Consider the following 23,579-nt stretch of genomic DNA (forward strand, 5'->3'; position numbering starts at 1 on the left):
GCAAGATAGTAAATGGATGAAAAATGTTCAGATCGTGGGACACAGATCAACCACCAACAGGAAGTGACTTGGCCCCAGTCTGCTTCATTACAGCACGAGAGCTAGGCTTGGTGAATTAGCTCAACGTGTTTGTTAGTTTGAGTGATCATTGTTGGATGATCCGTCCGATGATCCGTTGTTAGAAGTATCCAGAATACATCCGTCTATGATTCATTGGTTCCATATGTGCAGATATTTCCAGCGGCTGAACTTGCTAAACAGCTGTATTTTTGGCATGTCTGCAGCATGTGCACCATGCAGACACGTAAAGAGTATATAAAGCTGTGCATATGCCCGCTTTCACACCAGTAAGTTGGTGAATTACAGATATAAAAGTGATGAAAGGTGAAATTCAGCACATTAGCACCCTGCTTCAGACTTTTCACCATTTCTTGTGGCTGGCTCAGTGAGCAGACTCCTAATGATGAGAGGAACAGCGTGCAGAGTGGATTTCAAAGTCACACCGTGCCTCTGTCCTTGTTGTCATTGTTCCGTCACTGTGTGTAAGCACACAGTTCTGGGACGCAAATCTCACAACTAATGAGCATACTAGAGGTGCGCCTCTAGGGAGATACACATACACAAGAAACTCCATCTAAATAATCACAATTGCTCCTGTGATGTTAAAATCGTTAAAATAAACTTCTTTGTTGCAACACTTTAAATCGTATTTAAATCAACATATAGGAGGACGATGGGACGAGTGTCTGAAGTCTGCCCCAGATTTCATGTTGTTGGGTCAGGAAAGGAAACTGGAGGAGGAAGACTAGGAAAAGCAGCATGATTGAGCAGGTTGCTCCCTGCAAGGGGTTCGAACCACCTGTCTGCCCCTTAGGGGAGCCATAGAGCTGGAGATGAGGAGGTAAGCACAGATGGAGATGTTGAAGGGAGGAACGGCAGGGGAGGAACTCTTGGGCCAAGACACGACGATGTCCTTCCTGTTGAGTATGAGCCAAAAGGGGACTTGGCACACATGGAAAGAAGCACAGTGGTTACTGTATGTAGCACAGCAATGAAAAGCTTTGACTGGAGGAATGTAAGCGTTTTAGGAGTCATTCAAATCTGGTGCAATCTTGAAACAGAGGACATCTGTCTCTGGTTTGTAACCTGTGATGTTAACTGGACTCCAGTAACGGAAGAGATTGGTGAACAGCTTGTCCCCGTCAATCATCCAGAAAGAAATAACAGCAACAAACACAAATAATGAGAAAGGACACGCACTTGGGGGACACAAAGTGGGGAAGGCAAGAAAAACTCAGAAGAAAAGGAAAGGGACAAAAATGATTGCAAACCTCTACTTGGCCTGATACAGAAATAAAATAAGTGAAATACACAATATGCACATCTGCCCTTGCCTTTAATTTACAGAAGGGTTGGATATGGCGGAAAAGAAACTTTCCTGCGGTATATATATGGCTTTCTCCGACACCGACCAATTTAATGGCTTGCATTAGAAATCATCATCGATGAAGTGCTGCATCTGTTTCCTCTGGTAAAACTGTTGAGTGGTCAATTCCAATTATGCACTTATGACTGCCACTTTAGATCATTAATAAGAGACGATTAATACGCAAAAGGGTTCTTGTGTTTGCGCTCCTCTGCTCTCCTGGCCACCACAGATGTCTGAAGGATCTGCCTCAAATGTGGTAGCAGGGCACATAAGGACAGAGAGGCTCGATAAATGGGTACAAAGACTAAGGATTTGAAGATGGAAAATGATGAAAGAGGAGGACAACAGGATGCCAGGGAGTCAAAGGTCACAGCAGCTTCGCGCCAGCTCCCCACTCTACGCCGTCAGAGTGAATCAAAGCTTAACTACTACACAGACACACGACAGTGTAAGAAAACAGCAGAAAATGGCATTGAAGGAGGAGCCGGCAAAGCCGGTCTCAAGTAGAGGTCACAAAGTCAAGGAAGCCAATTAAAAAGATGATTAACATTCATGCGGGAGATTCAGTGTCTACGTGCAGGTGGGATGATCTCACCATTCTCTCATACGTGTGTGTGTGTGTGTGTGTGTGTGTGTGTGTGTGTGTGTGTGCGTGTGCGCGCGTATCTAGAGAGCAAGCAGAGAACAACGCAGTCCATTCTGTTGTAACTGTGGCGTCCTGGGAGGTGGAGACCAGGAGGTTAATATGATCCGACCCAACTCCTTTATTAGCCTGATGAGGTAATAACAGCCTACAGGGACCGAAAGGCTCCAAGGTTGAAGTAAAAACACCTATCAACTGCCTACCAGAGAGGCCTCAAAGCCTACTTTAAATGGGCGGCATAGTGCCATACTATGCTATGGTTGTCATTCATCGTACTTGCATGTGTACATATGCACATTGCATGGGATAAGAACAAATAAGACACACAGCAAAGACCACATCAGGTTCTGTGTGTGTCTCTGTCACAGCCTGAACTCCGCAGCTGTACTGCAGGCCTTGCAGCTTGGTTACAGGCAATAAACAATACGGCACCGTGGGGAGATTTCCCAGGACAATAGAAACTCACTTGCTGGTCTCATTGCGCCTCAACTTATTTTTCCTTCCTGGAACTAAAGAAACCCAATCTCGCAAACACCTGTTTTAGACCATTGCCTCTGGAAACGCAATGTGCAGCCATCGATGAGGCTCAATAAAAAATGATGAGCTTCTGTTTTGGGGTTGGCTGGATGGTATGCATGAGAGAGGACGTGGCGGACAGGGGCGTGTAAATCTGAGTAAATAGGAGGAGAATGGTAATGTTAGGAAGGCCTATCAGAGAATAAACATCATTAATTGGAGTGACACATGAGAATGGATGCAGCCAGATGGTGTTTTTTGTACTCATTTGTCATACACTGCAGACAGAGCGAGGGGAGGACAGAGTGAGCTAAAAAGCAAAGAAAACCAAAATGACTTGTTTATTGATTGCAAAGTCGGCACACCGCTGCCTGGAGCGGCCTTCCACTGTTTGAATCTTGCATCCTGCTCCTGTCTGAGTGGTCCTGATGGTTGGACCGTCGTAACACTCTGCCAAGCCGGATGCCTACTGGCGAGTACAGACGCAACACCCCGTAGATCGCCAAACTTGGCGTCCATTAGGTCCATCTGTCTCGCTTTTACAAAAACACCCTCTCCTGCATATTTTCCCAAGAAGGTGGTTTGCCGTAAAATGAAAGGGAGAGGGAAAAAAGAACATGAAATGAGGAGACACAGAAGGCTCAGGGGAGCAGGAGACAGGAATTGGAACAAAAGGGGACTGGTGTACAGGTTGGCCCAAAAGAGAAACTTTGTGTTGACCTGCACCAAAAAGTGTCTGGTGAGCCAAATGTGGAAAAGAATGGAGGGCTCTGCTATCCAGTGCCGAGGCATTTACAAAAATGAAAAGAAAAAATGGAACAATGAAACCATCTCACAACTATCATAATGTGCACAAGTGAAATTACCAAAAACTTGCTGGTAATATAAGGACTGGAGAACAACAAGGAGCATTCAGCTAGCGCAAGATTGCACGAGCAGGCTCTCAACATGTTGCAAACAGCACAAGGCCGCTCGAGGCCGCTGGTCTGCTCCCATGCTCACTTTGTTCTCAGCAATGACAGTTTCATTCAGCAAGACGTGGCTCTCAGGGGCCGCAGTGCCCCCGCTCTAACCAGCACTTTATTCCTCTGTGTGCTATTCTCCTTTCAAATCTAACCTTTCTGGCATCCCTGTGTGTGTGTGTTTGGGCATGTGTGTGTGCACGCAGTGATTAATGTATTGTAGATACCTCTCAGCGAGTGCCTGCAGTCACGGCACTGAATCAAACGTTGAGCAATCTAGACGCCATAGTCTGGGGCCTCCTTTATCACGCAACCTCACATAACTCAAAGAGCATGACGTGACTTCAGTTCTCGCTAGAACGTGATTGTCTCTATAGGAACCTCCTTTTAAGATTGCATGGTTAAACAGCAGCCCCTTCAGATGAATTAAAAATATCCACAAAAGACATAAGAGTAAGAATCATGTTCATAGCAGACCCATCACCACAAAGTATAAAGATGTGATCTCTTGGATCTTGTTTACATGGTAATGGGTTTACATTCATATTTAGGATTTAGCTTGGAATTTTACATATTTGGCAATGCACCAGAATAATATGCCTCATCAGCAACATTTTATCTGAAAATGACAAAGGTCATAGCCAATGCCCACTGACAATTCAATACAGTGTATTATCAATTACCAAAAGAAACACTGCATCCAACTATATCTGCGTGACACTTAAACAAAATGAAAACACAAAGTTATGATCAAATAGAAAAGGATGCATGTCTGCCTGTCATTTATCGGTGATTCCATCATAGAGAACAGTGACCTGAAGGGACTAGTGAGAGTACATCATATCCATAACCATGTCCAGTGAGAACACCTGTCAATCACACACGCACACGCTTGAATGTATCTATACTCAAATCGACACAATTAGAAAGGCACCCAAACTGGCCAGATGTGTGTGAAAAACAGGCACTCTGTCATCCATCGTCACACCTGTCAATACCTTAGCGGCAGCGAGAGAGGATTTTTGATAGATCTAAGTAGGCAGTCAGACTGAGGTTTCATATTGCTGCTCATCACCTACACAATGACACCAGTTTTACATCTTTAGTCAAGATTTCATTTAACTCAGTTTTTCTAGCTGTCATAGATCACAGGATGATCCCCAACCGCAGGTCAATCTAGCTTTCTCTCGAGCCCTCTGAGTCGGGCTTCATGCATACAGCTCTGCACTTATATGAACAGAGGTTACCCAAAGTGCAGTGGGGCACCGTTTGAGGGCCTTAACCCCTGAGTCAAGGGATGAGCAGAGCATTTGAGCAAGTGCGCAGAAGTATTTTTCTGGGCAAGTGTATCCGTGTGTGTGTGTGTGCTATTCAGTGTGTGTGTATGTACGGGGGCTGGATCAGTGGAGTAAATCCACACTTGAAAGAGTAGCTCAATCAAGCTCCCTTACCCATCTTCCCTCTCTCTGTCTTTCTCTCCCTCATCTTGCCGATGCTCCCCTGCTTTCAGTTCATGGGGAGTTGAAGAGTTCACAGGACTAGGGAGCATAAGAGCGCAAAGAGGGCAAAGAGGAACGCCTGTGAACCTTTACGCTTCCCATCAGCACCTCTTCCAACTGTCAATCAATCTTCAACAGCAATGAGCAATCGTCTAATTGACGGGGCATTACACAATACTCAATATTCTCTCAACCTACCACATAAATGCACCAAGTTCTAGACAGAGTGTACATCAAAATCCCCACTTAGTGGGTCACATATATTTCTGGAACATTTTGTAGGTGTAATAAGTGGAGTATTTAGTTAAAACTTTTTTTTAAGAACACGTGTTAATGATTGTCTACACAATATAAAACATTTAATGTCAATTTACCACAATCTTCATAGACAATTTTTTTTTATTTATATATATAAATATATATAATTTATAATATATTTAGATTTTTATTTATAATCGTTCTATTTTCCCTCCTTGTTAAATTGCTGCAGCTGATTTGCCCTCAATGACGAGTAGTTCCCATTTGTTGAAAGGGAATAAAAAGCATAACCTGACATATCGTTTACTGTGCTATTTAATTCAGGCAATTTTACAGTGCCAAACTTGAAGATGCCCTTCTTTATAACATTATCTCATCTTGTTTAGTGTGATAAAGGGCATTACGGTCAGCCAGCTCTACTGCCCACCCACTCGTGTGTTCATGCACGCAACATGAAGAAAATATAGTGCCCTTAGGGCTACATGGTCGGGTGATCGGGTGGTCGGCACCAGCATTCGCGGATGGGATTACTGGACACTTATTCTATACAGACATTGTCACTTTTATTGACATCCATTTGTCTTTGCCAGGCCATTGAGGTAATGGATTAGAAGGATGAACGGTCTGATCTACAACACAAACCGCAACATGGTTTATTTTGCTGATCTATCTGAAATAATGAGGTATTAGTGCAGGAACAAAAATAGGTTTGAAAGAAAATATTGAAAATGCAAAAGGTGTTAAACTTGATAACTAGAGACCGTTGCAGTTATTGCTCCCAATATCTGTGACACACATCAGACATACATTGTCTAAGTAATGGAAGGATCTTTCCTGCAATAAAATAAACAAAGACAGCCTGAAGTGGTGGATTGCAGTGGGTCATTAATTCCCTACAGGAAACTCCTGTTTGAATTAAGAGAAAATTTAAACTTTATGGAGAAAAATTAGTCTCTCAAAAGAGCTTAAGCTACTTCCTTGTGTTTGAGAAATAAAAAAAGAAGAGCTCCTCCTTAACCTAATAAATGGTTCAGGTACTCAATCAGCAGACCATCTTTGAAGAACTTGTCAGTCCACAAAATTAGGAGATTTGCGGAAAAGCTAGGACACCATTTTTGCAATACTCCATTCTGACGAGTGTTCGCCAAGAGCTGTCATCGACTTAAAAGGACGTTTTGTTGCGCACGTGCGTGCGTGTGTGTGTGTCTGTGTGTGTGTGTGTACATGTGACTCATTCTGCATCACACTGCGGCTTACAGCAATGGCTTCATAGTCTAATTTGTGTGTGCACGCACATATTTGAGTGTGTGTGCATATGTGTCAACATCCTCTGTGTGTACAAATAGGATGTGGAGATCTGAAACAAAAGAAGTGTCTGAAGAAATGACAGGCAGCCTGAATAATTAATACGTGCGATACCTAAAAAGAGCTTTCCACATTTTTAGGCCGGGCTGAGGCCTCGCTATGACCGACAGGAACCGATGATCAAACCAGTCGGGAGATCCCGGCACGACGCAACCTTTTACAACCATAACCACAGCGGTTTAGATGAGCTAAACAAAACGATGCAGAGCTCATGGCTCTGGATATAGCTCAAATGATGAAAACCTGTTAGTGTATTCTCATTTCAACATATTTATCTCTAGATAATGTGCATATAGATGTACTAGCACTTTGCACTTTTGATGTTGGGGCTTCATGGTCTCTTCAGTGCTTTGTCTATATGTCCATAATAAAAGGAGGGCCTTTTTTAGGGCACTTATCCAGTTTTTGCGTCATCATTTCCCTCCTGAAGAGTTATTTGCTGAGGCATTGTATTGCAGCTACATCCATTGCAAACAAGCTTCTTGCTTTTTTTGTACACAGGATTTTGAATTTACAGGATAAAAAGCCTTAAGGAGAACAGCTTAACAACATTGAGGATCATGTGACACTGCATCTCATGATTAAGCTTGCATGCTGGGCATTGGCCGGCCCAACCCCGCAGACCGCCAAGCCCTGTGCATTAGTAGCAGACGGCTTATCTGGGCCTTCAGCTGCCCTGTCCACCTGGACACCCCAATCAACATTGTAGGCAATAGAACTATAAGCAGCCATCCCCAGCGGCACAGTGTATGAGGAAGTTGAGGCAGGGGGAGGGCGGAAATTAAATGTGGCATTCACAGTAGGTGTGTACTGAGAGCAATGCTTTCACACTCCACTGGGGGTACGGCCAACCTGCTCCCGTGGTCAATATTAGGAAGTAAACAGGATGCTGAAAGTGGGATAGCGGTGGTGTTGCATATGCAGCCCTAATGTGTTATTGTTTGTAACGAGACCATGGAGCACAGACAGTCCTCTCTCAGCACTAATACATCTGAACTTAACTATGTTCTTGGTGTTAATGTCCTTGAAAACCCAGGCGACTACTTATGGAAACCTTTAGATAACGAACTAGGCCATAAGCAGCTACCGTTGGGCATGATTTATCTATACGAGCGTGTGGGCTGGTATGTACTCACCGCAGGTACGAGGAGCTTCTTGACCTCCTCCACTGCTCTCCTCATCTTGACCTCTGCTCTGCCCTGTGTGTCTTCCACCGTGATCAGGACATGAAGGTCTTCGTTTAAGTGTTCCCAGTTTGGCTTCCCTCTGTTCTGCTCCTCCTGGACAGTCATAGACAGGGAGAGACAGAGAGAGATTGTGAAAAAAGGTGACAGTGTGTGTGTCTGCGCGTAGGAGCACCAGTGCCGTAACACCACATATCAGAGGAAGCAGAGGCGAGCATACACGGAGGACGTTTGGAGCCCGGTTAACAGAAGCAGAATGACAGGAGTGGGCCTCTAGTCAGCTATTTAGCTTTAACTTTGAAAGGACACCCTTTCCTTAATTGATCCCTGGCTTCACAGCAACAAAGGCGACAGCCAGCTCTGCAGCAATTAATATCAGTGAAAAGATGGATGGGTGCATGGATCAGAGAGATGGATGGGGATTTTTTTAATCCTTACAAAGTAATAGTACGCATGCAATTATGATACAAAGTGCCGCAGGATTGTGTGCGACGGGGCACAAGCGCGTGCCTCTGTCTCAGACTCGTGTTTCTGTGGACAATACTGTTCAGGTGACAAAAGCTCCCTGGGGGGAGTCGCTTTCCCACCTGAAAAGACTGCGCCAAAGCACTCAGAGGGAGCCAAGTCGTAGTGCTAGCCGTACCGGAGAGGGAAAATGGGCTGTATTCAATAACGACATCACAGCTTGATAGCCTTTCAATCCATCCAACATTTGAATTGGGAAGGCCGAGGGTTGTGAAATGGTGCACAACGTCTTCACGTCTTTCAGGTGCATCCATGTAAAGCCTTTTCAAAACCAGATTCTTTTGTGGAGTATTGAAACCGGATATGGAGAAATTTAGATTAAATAAATGTTTTCTTTGAAAACGTTCACTCCTTTTCAGGTTGCCTCACTGACAATAAATGCAGTGCTCTAACAGCCTTAGAGGTTGTATCGCATGTCACCATGAGAGTCAGCGGTTTGAAAGTCACCCACATCAGACTGGAGGGAGGAGTTGAGGTCTAGGTCACCTGAAACGGACACAACCTCAGATTCTCCGAAAAAGAATCTGTTACCATGATAATATTTTACACATTTTACAAGGCAGAAAAAAATATGAATGGCAAAATGAATGCAACAATAATGTAGTTCAAAATGAGAATTGTCAAGCGAGGTCACAGCTCTCCCCTCCTGCTGTTAGTGCAGGTTTGTTCAGACTGTTTATGAACACTGTTGTTTACCGTCGCCCATACAACCCACATCACTGCTCATTGTAGTGATGTGGGTTGTATGGGTGACGGTAGTAGTGAGTCGGTGTGTCTAATTAATGATGCATTTGTGGTGATCTGCGGGGGAGGGGTCCACCTGACATGATTTCAACAGACTCATCCAGCACCAGAGTGAGATGGGAACACACACACACCTTGAGCTGAGTGCCACCCTTCGGCTTTCTACTCCGTAGAGACCTGTTGCCATGGCACTACTCTTTACTATAAACACACACAAGTTCAATATTCCACCCGCGTTTCCCCTTTTCCACAGAGGGGGAGAGCCTAGTTTCAGCAGCCAGGCCGTTATATTACTATGGCTGTTTGCTTATGGCCTATTAGGGGATAAGAAGGTGACTCAGCATCTTCTAGAGGGGAATGAGACAGACCGGCCACAAAGGGCTTCTTTCCACAAGCTGGGCACTGTGTGAAAGTACATTTAAGATACAGACATGTCACACACACACACACACACACACACACACCAGCATGACGGCCTGTGAACAAGGTCACTGTGTGCCCTCAGAGAGTGACAGCATGACAGAGGAGGAAGGGTGGAGGGGGAGAACAGAGTGGGGAGGCGAGAAGAGCAGTAAAGGAAATGCTGGGAAGGCTTTTGAAGAGTGTTCATGCCGGCCCACATCAAATGCCACGGCTAGAACCACATACTGGGGGAGGGGGGTGCATAAATGTGTAGCAGGAATAAATAGCACGTTCGCTGCTTCCAGAAACAACAATCTAAGAATAGGATCAGAGAGAGAGAGGCGGTTGGCCTGACCAAACACCTGTTTGCCTCCTGGCCTTCACATACAATTCAGTTTAAGCCCAATAAACCTGGCAGTAACTCAACTCTCAGAATGGATGTCACCACAAGCCAAAAGGAGACACATACAGAAAGCGGTATTTTACTTCTGACACTTCCCTGCTTTTATAGGTTGTGGCTTTTCACATGTTATTTTACTAGTGTCAACTCACATTGTTTTGTTTTAATACAAAATGGTCGAGCACATCTTCGAAGAGATCCATTGCATTGCTTAACGCCAAATAGCGCGGTAAAAAGCTGCAGAAACAAGGCTTTCTGTTCTGTGTTGCAGCTGAAGGTCATGTGGTGCAACAATTCGCTCCTGGCATTATTATACTTGAAAACATGGAACAGTTTTGACTGCTCAGAATAGTGATTTCTCCTTTGATCCTGAAGGACATTCCCACTTGGGGTCAATGGTAACTGAGGCTAAATGCCAGCTCGCCAAACAGGTGCAGTGGAGAGCTGCTGGGGCACGGAAAGACAGGAGAGGGTGGCTGTAGAGGAGCGAGTTATTAAAGTCTACCAGAAGCAAAACAGACTGCCCTTATATACATAAAGATTCAGTAATTGAAATAAAGCATGACTTATTGATTGCTTGAGGACTTTGGTCTACTCCAGTAATTGCTTTGGGATTGATCTCTTTTTATTATAAATTATAGCACTAAAAAGAATGGATGTCAGTCCCTTGCTGGGTTTTAAAAAAGGAGCGTTCTAGTGGCCACTAAACCTGCTGCTATTGGCCATGTAGGTGTTTTTAGCCATTGCCTTCTATCAAATTTCAAGAGACCAAACTAAGTCTTCAAAAGTAACAACCCGGGACGCATTTTTCGCTTTTGCCATTACTATCAGTTTTGTTAAAACTGTTAATAGACAAGGAATTAGCTTCTGATTGCACTGGGCCAAGTAATCAGAATCTAGGAGAAAAAAAAAAGTCAGCTTAAACATTAAACAATATCAGTGGCCATGCAGCAGAGCCAATCAAGTTCAGCATATTGAATGGCAATGTCACATTTAAGTCCATCCGGTGGAATGTGTTGAAGATTCCAAACCCCAAGCCCATTTTGTTCCGCCAGTGAAACCAGTTTCATGTGTGCCAGGACAATCAGCAAAAAAGCAAATCAAGTGCAATTTAATTTGATATGGGGCACTGCTCAAATTGCAGCCGGTTGGCGGCTCACACCGTGTGGTAGTTCAAATAGAATCAGGGTACCGTTTTCGATCAGTGCATTGGTCGATATAAAACACATTAATTGCATTTGATGTTGTTTTGTATTTAGTGTGACAGTAACTGTTCAAACCAAGGGGAATCAAACTGCCATATTATATAAAAGTTTGATTGGAATAAGGCTCCAGGTGGAGTCCCTTCAACTTCAGAATGTTATCATCAAAAAAGGACATAACTTGCAAGCATCATCCCGTTGGCAGCAACCGAAAGACTTAAGCAGATTTAACGGAGGAAAAAAAGAAGGAAAACGGGGCCAATAAACTGGAAGACGATTGAGTGTAGTGGTGTCATAATCGCCTTAAAAGAAGCACTTTCCATGGAACTGGTGTGTGATACATCCTGTCTCAACAAATGTGCCGGGGAAGCGTGTCCCTGAGTCTCCGTCCAGACACATTACAGGGGAGTGCCTGCACTTATGGAGTCACTCTGACAGGCGTCTTATTATTAGTCTGGTTACAACGTGTGTACAGTGCCGTCTGTAGACAGGTTGTCCTCCTGGCTTCGTCTCCCAGGTCTCGTCTACACGCGGGAGCATCAGGCATTTTAATCGACACAGATGATAAAAGACAGACATTAAGCCGGAGTCCCTCTCTATAGTTTAAACTAAATATGCACATATTAGGATTAGGATCATTTCATCACTAGAGTATTATTAGAGTAAACCGATTGTTGGCCTATAAAAAACGAATGAAACAAGTTCCAATAACTGTACAACCGGGACTGCAAAAGGTAGAGATTTAGATCACCTTTGTCAAAACGGTGACCTGCTCAAATGATTAAAGCAACTACAGTAACGATAGATACCGATTTGTCTTCCAATATAAACAGAAGATCGCTAAAAGCATTACGAGTTAAGTACCACATTTTTTATCCCGACATTTTCTCATCATTTCCTCCTAATCGTCTTTTCCTCTCTCGCCATTGTTCTGTATTTTCTCTGCCTCTCTCCCTCAGCTCGTCTCTCTCCCCATCGCAGAGCTCCAGTGAGCCGGCTCCCCGCCAGGCAGTGCGGCCCAGGAGGGAGCAACCAGCTGAATTATTGAGAGCATAAAAACGCTGCCGCTAATGGATCCTGAATAAACACACTGGCTAAGCTGCTCCCGCGGCTTCCTCTGCTGCCACGGGGCATCAAGCGGGAAACACAGAAGTGGAGGCTGCAGCGATTGGAGGCTACGTCAGAGGCTTTGTCTGAGGGCTGCGACACGGCTACGGTAGACTGCAGCCGGGAGCTTTTTGGGCACAGGGAGCTAACGTTATAGACATTATGTTTTATTAACATGGGAGACAAAGGATTTTAAAAAATTGGATCATTGGATGCTTATTTTATATTTTCCCGATCAGCTTTAGTTGAGCTTACCCCCTTGTTGCTGAAAATGTCTAAACAAAACACCGCAGTAGCCTACGGCAATGAAGAGAAAGGTAGTGAGGAAGGAAAATTATATTTTAATTACACTTAATAAAAGGCTTGTGTCGAAAGCTGACATTAATTTAATTATATAGACGTACTAAAATCCAGTCAAATTAAACATTTGATATATTGAGGTTTTCCCTGACCTCATCATTGAAACACCGTTTAAATACATGACCCTGCTCGGTGGTATTTTTGCTTTAATGTAAACTGCACTGGGCCTTTGTTGGCGTAGTAATTGCGCAGGGCCTTTGACATATCCTGTCCAAGCAAACTGGCACACGTCATTAAGTTTCAAAATGGTAAAAAGGTTATTACGGTATTCATAGCTTCATTAAATGAGCTTAGACAAACCACTGTGTGCTGAAGTATTCAGTGTTTCCCCTTGGTTTACAACTCCAGGTGGGGTGGGGGGATAGCAGTCAGTCTGCTGGTGCGAGTGCCACATGCGCGCATACAAAGACATATCTGCACACGTGTCAGTTGCGGAACTGCTGTGCGGAGCCAGATTTATTTTTATTTCCAGACTTTGAGAGGGTGGGGGGAATTTCAGGTTATAATGGTAGGGAAAACATTGGGATTTGTACATGCTTAAGCATTTAGAAATTCACGATAGAACTATTTATGGATTAAAATATAAAGAGAACCAAAGCAGAAGCCTCAGAATTTTGTTCTGTGATAACGAAAAACACTGCGAAGGAAATAAGAGAAAAAGATTTTAGGACGAACTGATGAGTCAAAAAAGTGAGTAAAACACTGGCCCTGCAGCAAACTGAAGCTTCAAAGATTATGACTCAGCTGTAAATCTGTGTACAAATCCTGTTTCTGTTAGTATTCACTACGGACTATGTATGCGAGCATGTGTAAAGAAGGTGATTCCCATATGAGAGGTGGAATAAAGTTCTCTCACTTATGGAAATGCACTGCAAAATAGCACCACTTCCTGGCAAGTCAAAGGAACTAAGGGAAAGATTTTGAAACAATACGTCTTTAAAATGTGTCATTGGATGAGGAAAAACAAAACAAAAGCCTCTGTTAAAGCACAACTGAAACCCATGGGCAATGCATACTCCGACGCTTGGAATAACACTTTTTTCTTAACATTCAAATTGTCTTCTGTAACTTCAAAGTGCATCTTCTGATCGGGCGCACTTTGGAAATCCCATAATAATGTGCATGCAAATTGGTGTAAGCAACATGGTGCATCAGAAGTCAACATAGCCGCTAAAATATCGCAATAGCCAAGTTTAGAAGCTTAAAATAAAATACAACTGCAAGGTCAACCAGAAAGTGGGACCATATGGGACAACAAAACATGTATTGCAAGCTCCAATCCGGTTTCTAAAATGCTGGGATATGGCTGTTTAAAGGCCTAAATACTTCTGCAATTATTATGCACATGTAAATTAAATAACAGGCGTTTGCCCGAGTTCGCCTTGGGTCAAAGGATATGTATGGTACGTTAATGTGTCTAACCAGAGCTCGGCAAGGTCCAGAAATAGAGGCCGCCCGTGGCTTAAGCTGCCTGACTTACTGCTTTCTGTATTTTCAACTGCAAACAGCCATATCAGATGTCAGCGTGCAGCCACCAGTCATAAACTGAGCGTGTGTTTTAAGTCTCTGCAGCACAGGTGGGAGGCTTTTGTGTTGTTTCGGCCTCTTTCTTTCTTGTATGAGTGGAATCTAACAAGCGAGATTAATATCGATAGAGATAAAAACATCACACGTTAAAGACACTGGGCACTATGCCAAACTGATGAGCTTACCTTCTTCTTGTCTCTCATGGAGCTCTTGCCTCGCACCATGATTTTGCATCCCGTCTCTGCCTCCAACTGCTTGGCTGTGAGTCCACGTGGACCAAGGATTCTCCCCACAAAGTTATACTGCAAACACAGAGAGAAACACACCAGTGAGTCTAAGGGAGCTCATGGAGTAGGATTTTAAAAAGTACCTAAGTATATGAAGTCAGAGCACAAAAGGAGAAGAACTTATAAAGCAATTAAAGAACCTATCAATAGCAAGGGCTGGATACAAATGTTCTTTACTGTCAAAAAACAACAAAAATAAATATATACTGGGAATTAGTTCGGGGGGGAAAGGAAGTGGAAAATTGAGTAGAAAGATTGATGGGGTTCCGGGGGGAGGTAGTGTGTTCGACACAATTTTCTCATAGAGGCCCCCTTTCTTTCAAAAGGAAAAAGTATTTACTCCACTTGAAACTGGCTTTAAACAGGATGAAGGGAAAATGCGTTGAAATAATCCAAAACACTTTTTAGCCAAAGTATGAACAGAAGGATGGAAGGAGAGCCGGGGGAGCAGAGTGACACATAATGAAGTAAACAACCAACCACCCACAGTTATTAGGATCTGTACACAGCTATGGCTACAATTGTTTGACTGCTAAAAATGAGGTATTCCTACTCATTTAAAAAAGAAGTGGAATTACTAAAATGCACACTGAAATAGCTTTCCTTCACGACAACTGCTATCAAATGAACCGTGACACAGAGGCTTTAAATTCTTAAACAGTCACATCTGCATATTCACACCATCGCATCACTGCCTCGACAAAGAAAACACAAAAGACCATCAGAGAAGTCACATTTGATTACAGGGGGAGTTACAAATTTAACACGATGTTGTCGTATTGCCCCTAAACTAAGTAAAACACTTGAAGATGGTCAGGAACCGTGGGCCGTTGTTTTTCTCGTCCCCGTCACCGGGCTTGCCTGCTATCGTATGTCTCATGCTGGAAAGACACACCCTGTGGCTGGAGAGATGCTGGAGCTGCCCTGTAGCATGCAGCTACACAGCATTCTGTGCGTGGGTTACAAGACAACTGTCTGGTTGGTTAACTCGAATCAAGGAAACTGACGCAGGGGCTATTTGAGAGTGTGTGTGCGCGCCTACTAGGGGCGCCTGTCCTCTGAGGTCAGTCACCACCGATGCACGGTGGCCTGCTTTTGTGCCCGCACAGACAACCATGCACAAACACGCATTCACACACAGCCTTGAGGAGCACAGGAGAGAGCCGTCTGTCTGCATCACAGCAACCGTTGTGGACACGGGTGAACCCTGAGTCTGGGTGCATTGTGGTCAGTGCGGTGGTACCACCCACCCACCCACCCACACAGTCGTAATGTCCTGGGTCCAGTTATTTTGTGTACTCCGCAAGAAACACATTTTAAAAAATGGTCATTTGGCACACACAAAAGTTTTTTTAATTTTATACGTGGTCTTCTGTAACATGTGGCAGCTACCACCAGCCGACAATATCTTTTATCAGTCCAAATTCACTTTACCCTCCATTATCTGAATTACAGAATAAGTAAAATAGACAAGAGTAACAGACTAATAAATATAAGGCGCTTGGTAAAATATGCTTAAATGACCTAGAAAGACCATCTCAGGGTTTTAAAATCTCTGCCCTTCACTCCCTTTGTTGCTCTCCGACAGGGCAATAGATGGACATGGATATGCTGATAACATTTGCACTTGACAATGAGCTGGGGCCCTGGTGACGGAAGGCTAAGATAGCTTAAAGAGGGAAAAGGTTAGTGACACACTGCTACAACACAGTCACAGGTGTCATGTTTTTTTGCCAGTACTGGAGAGCCATTATCGGTGAGGAGGGCCCACTGCCACGACTCTCACAGATTCCTCATTCCACACTCGGATGTAGAACTGAATTGTATCAGAGGGTCGCTTCGGGAGAACTCATTAGGGCAGGCGTGCCCGCGGATTACATTACATGTCATTTACCTGACGCTTTAATCCAAAGCAACTTACTTAAGTGCATTTCAACCATAGAGATACAAACTCAGAAGCACAAGAAACATAAAAGTGCAATTTCAGGAGGATTGGGATCAGGTTTTATTGCCACATGGATGTGTATTAATAACAGAGGCATGTGCACAACCTCACAAAAACACACACAGGGGATGCAAGGCAGAGAGCAGGCGCAGTGTCTGGTTGAGCAGTTACCACAACTTACACTTGCAAACCCCACTAAGGCAAAGTCTCTACGCAAACGGGCATCACATCAAAAGCACTACGTCTGTGCTTCGAGCATCTCACCACAATCTGGCACCGGACCAAGAAACACTCTCATCTTCATGAAAAGTGTCAATTCACAGCACAACGAGAATGAAAGTGATGCCAAATGGTTCTCAGTGATGGAATGAAGCTGAATGTTGTAAATGTATCAGATTGGCCCTCTCTGCTCCCGGTCTTCCTGCTGCGCGCTGAGGGTTTGATATTATTCTCAAGGATGTTGACATGCCGTTAGAACAGGTCACCTCCATTTAGAGCCACAGGAATGTAGAGACAATGGAGAGTCAAGAGGGGGAGTTATGAGAAGCATGCAGGGCCATGCAGCCGGCCACGAAGTCCACTCTGGACAGCTGGGGGAGGAGAATGGATATGGTGCCCTTTCTACCAAACACACCGGTGGCTCCTCTCACTAAACTACATCCCTACGCACTTACTAAAAAATAAAACAAGCTGGGGTTTTTATCTTCTCCATTTCTGCTGCTACAGACTCACAGGACTAAGGTCTTACCGGTTATGGGCATGTGGTAAATAAAAGGGAAATTGGGAGGATTACGATAAACGGTTAAGCCTCCTTCTTCCCCCTGCACTGTTGTTTGATCCCCCTATGATTAGACAGACAGCAATAAATATCGTTGTAGGGTTCAACAAGACAATAGCAAAATAAAGTCTACCAGCTCTCTTTAATTAGGACCTACTGACAACAATCATCTGCAAAGCAAATGTGAAAACTTTTTCATCAGGGTTGTTTTGTCTTTGAATTTTTGCTGCACTCATTTAATTTCCTCAGCTAAAGAATCTGGAGATGAAGAGACACTGGGACCGTTTGTGGACAAATTCTTTCCGTAACTCCTCAGTCTCAGTGCCCCGCCCCCCTCCCGCCAACAATTCCACAAGTGCACAGCATCACAGTAGATACGAACATTATGTGTGCAAACACAAATGTGCGTACACACACACACACACACACACACACCCCTCCAGGACAAGGGCTTACACTGACATTAAAGGGCCTTTGTTTAGCCACGGTTATCGCCACTCCACAGGCGGGTTTGGTTGTGAGCAAATCTTCGTCTATGCCACTGTTTGTGAGAAAACGTGTGTGTGTGTGTGTGCGCGCCTGTGTGTGTGTAAGCACAACGTATGGAGTGAACTTTTAGAGACACCCTCAAACACCTAGAACTGACTGTAGAGAGTGTGTGTGTGTGTGTGTGTGTGTGTGTGTGTGTGTGTGTGTGTGTGTGTGTGTCAGGGTTTGTTTTTGTGTGAACAACTGAGAAACAGTGTCTCCAAACATGCCCAGGAAGGCAGAACAATTGTGCCTTTGACAGCGTTTGTTTGTGGTGGTGGGGAGACAGGAAATTAGATCATACTGAGGGCTCTGACTGTGTGCGCGTGCAGCTTATCGAAGAGCAGGACCAGGCGAGGGGAAGAATACCAATCACTTATTAGTCGGCCTCGCTGGACTTATGGAAATGAGGAACAGTTTGTTCCGTGCAATGTATCAAAGCGAGCTGGAATTTGTGGTGATGCCAGGCACTGCCGTCTTCTTCCCCCCCCCCCCGTTCCTCGCACTCACTTGATTCTAACCCTCCCATGATGCTACAAGTAACATTGTGAAACAGCTCATACCAAAGTAATGGCTAACCATTCATCACAGCAAAACTCCCTTTTTCCTTGTAACCGAGATACTTTCTGCGTCATTTCACTTCCAGTTACAGTATTTGGAGAACTCAAGAAAGGTCAACGCATTGTATCACTGTATCCATTCAGAGCATGTGGAGGCTGGGCATGCTTCCTGTTCCTTGTTGTCCTGGTACACAGTATCTGGCTGTCCTCTCCTGAATAGAGCCCGGTCTCCTATGCGCATGGGTCTCCCTCAGTCTACTCACAACCTCCTTAGCCACCAGCCGGCTGCCTGCCTGCCTGCTTTTCATCACTCATTCATCTTTGGGCAGAAATCGTTGAAATAATCCATCTTACATCTTACCTTCGCTCTGTGGCCTGATCCCCACAACGCACGTACGCGCACGCACACACACTTTGTCCCCAAAGGGAATGGACAGGAGGAGAATGGAGAGGAAAGGTGCTGACACGGGGGGCTAACCTACAGCGCTAGCATGCTTCATCTACGGAAGAGGAAGAGGAGGTGAGCCTGGGTGATGGAGGATTCAAAATGAGACTTAGATCCCAATGGTGACTTTTTTGACTCAACGCCCTATAGACTTCAATGCTCTATTCAACACATCCAGCATTTAACGCCTAATCCATGGCTTCTTTGATAATTCTGTTTGGGTTTATTTTGGGGTTGGAGGCAGGGTGAAAATACAAAGGAGGGAAGACAGATGGAAGGCATGACGATTGACGTAGGCTGGAAGTTTTCTAAGAGAAGAGTCAACCAAGCAGGGAGCAAAGTTTGTCAACCTTTGGATAAGCCAGCTGCGGGGAGAAGAGGAAAAAAAGACACTTAATGCAGTTCAGTCCCTCAGTGTTCGAGTGGGAGGTAATCACAGCAGACCACCCTTTGACACAGCTGAGAAAGCTAGCCACGCTGTGCTACCTGCAACAATCTCAGCCAGAGGCCAGAGGAAAACAATATCCGCTTTAGATTTCTCACCCGACCAATGCCTGATATCCCGGATTGAGGATTGCATTGATTCATGTGAAACAATGGAGTCTCAATTGCTTTAACTGATCAGCCACCGGCTATGCATAATCATCCTTAGCTCACTCACCAGCTAAGTGGCAGCCTAACAGATTCATACAGGTGAACAAGAAGGCCTTTAACAACCGCCCAGTTGTCCCACGTTATTTGTTTGCCTGTCCAGTTCAACTTTAAAAATGCAATCGTAAATCTGTACCTGTCTTTATCACAACTCGTTAATAACTTGGGGGGAAGATTTTTGCCCGGAAGATGAGAATCATTAGTAATCTATAGACATCATGAACTCTTTTAAAACAAAAACATTGACATTGATCTCAGAAATCGTGTACTAGTGGTTGTCTATGATGACACCGCGTCCTTGGTGCAGCCTTTGATTCCTGTGTGTTTGACCTGCTTTGTTTGTCCTTCGCCCTGGGCCGCTTTCACCTCAAAGATCAACAGGCCAAAGAGGCACTACACACAGCTTATGCAAAGTTGTGTAATACGCAAGCAATTGCTGGCATTAGAGCAATTAAACACATCTAGCCGTTTACCCCATTGCCCTTCATCATGTTAACGGACTACAACAAATAGTCGTCACTGTTTAAATTACCACTGTAATTGCGCTCCTCATCACTAGTAGACCATCCGTTCATCAAATTATCATCATCATCATGCATGGCCGGATAGCAAGAGATATAAAAATCCACCAGTCGTTCTATCATTAAGGGGAGGTGAGGTGTTGGATGGTACATTTCTAGGACTCTGGTAATGACTTAAGGGGGTCAGAAGGATATCAGGAGCTGGCATGATAAGTGATGACACCCTCATGGGAACAAGCTTAATGACTTTCCATGTGCAAGGAACTGGCTGGTTTGGTCTGGGCAATTTTACTGTAGTGAATCAGAAAGGTGGAGGACATCCGGCTAGCTTAAATCGGAGGGGGGTGGGGGTCTTTTCAAATCTCTGCATTGCGGTCAAGGTGAAGCATCATCAGCAAATGAAGCTCTTGTCCATTTTGCTTTGCCTAGCACAATCCAATATTTGTTTTACAGAAAATACAAACAAGCCATGTGTTTTCTTATGTAAAGCATACTTAAGAGAAAGTCACCGGGTCAGGTTTTAAATTTAAGACACAAGGTAGGGTTGAGTCCTTGTTCTACCATTACATACCCTGATGAACAACAAATAAGAACCCAGAAGGATTCCATTACTGAGCCCAACAACCTAAAGTACCACGACAAACAAACACCATGGCACAGAAACGCCAACAGCAGAGCTGCATTGCACGGGACATATCCATTCATACGATTCTGTTGTTGTCCACAGCCCAGCTGAGTATTTAACAGAAAGCAAATACAAAATCACACTGGTGATAAACCAGAGACCGGGACACGTGTAAAAACACATGTTGCACGTCCTATCAGGAGCCTGAAGGTCATCAGAAATGACATGCTGAGGTGTCAGTCAGCTGCCTTCAATGTGTGTGTGTTTGGCAAAAGAACATTTAATTGAAGGTTGAAGTTATCAGATCGCCTGTGAGTCAGCTGCCAGTCAGAGACGCAGTCACCACGGAGACGCTTCGCAATGCTCTGCACCGCTGATGACATCAGCAATCAGCTGACTTTGAAGAACTACGAGGGAGAAGTGAGGCAGACGAATTGATGGAGACGCACAAACACATTTACACCCAATTGTGGGGCATTCAGGCAAGTACGTACAGGCCAGATGAGGGACACACCTAAAGGAATTAGGGTAGAGGCGTGCTGGCAAGGCTGGTTATTTTGGTAGAAGTGACATGCTGCACAACATCCAGGCACCAGGAAAATCAATTATCTGCTGGTGAAAGCAGAGCAGGGGACAGGTAGGTGAGACAGAGAGAGACCAATCGAACGCGACCTCGGCATGAAGATGCGGCGGGCAAAAAAGTAGGTGGGAGTTAAGTTGATGGAGAAATAGTTGGAAATATGACAAATTATGGTAGGAAAATAAAAAATAAGAACATTCCCTGCTTTCTTAAAAAGAAGCTAGAATTGCCTCACCAAGACACACAATTGCACACACGTATGCATAAGCCGGTTTAATGTGGGGTAAACGCAATATCCTAAACAAAATGTGAGGATAGGTGTGAGGGATATTCCCCGGTCTAATAATAATATCATTACAGCTTTATATCCTTTTAGCAGTGAGCTGATGGGGATAGAAAGTTACATTTTACTTTGCTTCCTTCCATCAGGCGTATCCTACTTCCTTTTGACACTGATCCTACATCTTCCTCTTTTCCCCATGACAAAATGATTTGGGTTAAAAACACTAATTGGCTGTAGACAAACTAGTCTGGGAATATGCTTGTTTTTTTGCTTCTAAATCTACAGAGCTCAGCGCTCATGTCTGTATATATATTATATAATACTAGTTTCATAGTTATTGCACATTAATCTAGTCACCAACCAGGAGGTGTAGGGACGTAGAAAATATTTAGATATTCAATTCAGACCTGCAGGAGATTTCCCATAGTTGCAATCATCACATCCATAACAAAGCTATCTGGCATTCCCCATTGCAGAAGACTTAATGATCACACTTTGGGAGGAGGCTGTGTGTACCTAAATACACTGGGAAAATGTCCAAGTGAAATGCGTGCCAGTTTACATCACCATGAATGGGTATTGTAGTGTGTGCGTGTGCGTGTGTGTAAATTAGTGTCGGAGGTCATCTCGGCCACCAGGGCGATGCCTAATTAATTGAGTAGCTTTCCCGGCAGCTCGTAAACAAAATACCGAGCTGCTGGGGAGCGCATTGAGCGGAGGGAACACAGGGGTCACCCGAGGATGCCGCACTTTTTAATAGTTTCAGTGTGTATGCGAAAGTGTGAGAAAGTCATCCTAGGAGCTCCTTCAGAGCCACACATTTTCACAGCTCTCCCTCCCACTACTTCAAACTGTATAAGGCCGTTAAAAGGGCCCACGGAAGTTAATGTTATGCATGAATTTCAAGTAGCACAACGGCTACACCAATTTTGCCATGAAATAAAATGCCCCAGTAAAAATAAAAGGACAATGGAAGTAATTGAAAACATTAATTAAGCAATTAGCACAGAAGAGCAGCACCGTGTGCAAAGATGTGATTCAAACAACTAATTACAGGACAGCCCAAGGACCTGAGTTTCTCACACTCTAGATAAAAGGTGAAAGACAGTGTTGTGGTTCGCTGATTTAGCTTAAGTTCAGAGGCCGGGTCTGGTCTGAAGGCACAGCTGGAGCTAAGCCGATCCCGCCCGCTCCTTGGTGCCCTTTATCAATTCTGTCAGGGGGGAAATGCAATCCACGCCTGACTGAGTCCTGCTCTACAGTGTCTCTTATCCTTCAGCCCCTCCCTCCATTCACTTCCTCCCTGCAAGCCGCTGGGATTACCAAGAGGACCGTTGCTGCTCAAGACGTAACACGGGCATTCACGTGGGCGCCACAGATGACCATGAAGCCAGGAAGGTGGTCGACTGGTCAAAGTGCAAAACATGGCTCTATGTACAGGACATGCAGGAAGACAACGCATCAATCATTTCAGATAAAGCTTTACAGACTCCCCTCTCGGCTTGGTTGCCACCACCACCCTCATCTCCACAACCAGCACGATAGAATGGGTGCTGTTTGGTCCCAGCTTTGTGTGTGCATGTAAATGTGTACATCTTTCCATTCCAGAAAAAGCTGTCGACACCACAGCTATAATCAATGCGAGTGGAAAGCCGAAAGGATTTCCATCTCTTTCCAGCTGAATATTTATGGCATTGCACCTGACTTTTCATGACGACCCGGCTATCAAAGCCCTCCTAATTTCACTCTCGGCACTAATCTAAAACTAAGTCAGCCAATAAACGCCTCAGCATGCCATGTTTTCCGGAGACCAGGACCAATTTAGACTGCCTCCTGATAGACAGTCGACGGTAGTTCATTAACAAAACAGTCAAGAAACTTAGGAGTTGAGCGTTTACAGGCTATAAATGTAAAGGGCAAAAAAGGGAGTGGAAAGGATGTATAAATAAGAAAGGAATATACATAGAAGTCAGCAAAAAGCTTTATAAAATAAATGAAGTGAGATTGGCCAAAGGTGATGGGGACCAGCTGTGTTAGTGCGTGTCCACATATAGGAATTTTTCTAAGAAGCAACATTTGGCTGTTAATTTAAAAATATTGACAGCCCTACTTTGTATTAACTAATTAACCACACATTTTGATTAAATACGACTAAATGTTTTTTATTCTTTTAAAGACTAAATATTACAAGTAATGAGTAATCAATGAATTGTTTAATTGTAAGTTTTAAACACAAACTCTACACGAGGCGTG

The 23,579-nt window shown here is 44.2% G+C and overlaps 1 protein-coding gene across 6 annotated transcripts in view; it reads right to left on the minus strand.

Moving 5' to 3' along the window:
* qkia (QKI, KH domain containing, RNA binding a) overlaps window positions 1-23,579 on the minus strand; it is a 62,828-nt gene that overhangs the window by 18,332 nt on the left and 20,917 nt on the right. For all 6 annotated transcript variants that reach the window (XM_037486568.2, XM_037486571.2, XM_037486567.2 and 3 more), the window contains exons 3-4: window positions 14,309-14,425; window positions 7,809-7,952 (exon numbers count right to left, since the gene is read on the minus strand). In XM_037486568.2, the coding sequence (XP_037342465.1) occupies window positions 7,809-7,952; window positions 14,309-14,425 (261 nt within the window). The remainder of the gene's footprint in view (window positions 1-7,808; window positions 7,953-14,308; window positions 14,426-23,579) is intronic.

Source organism: Pungitius pungitius, chromosome 14 (assembly GCF_949316345.1).
Source record: "Pungitius pungitius chromosome 14, fPunPun2.1, whole genome shotgun sequence".
Lineage (NCBI taxonomy): Eukaryota > Metazoa > Chordata > Actinopteri > Perciformes > Gasterosteidae > Pungitius > Pungitius pungitius.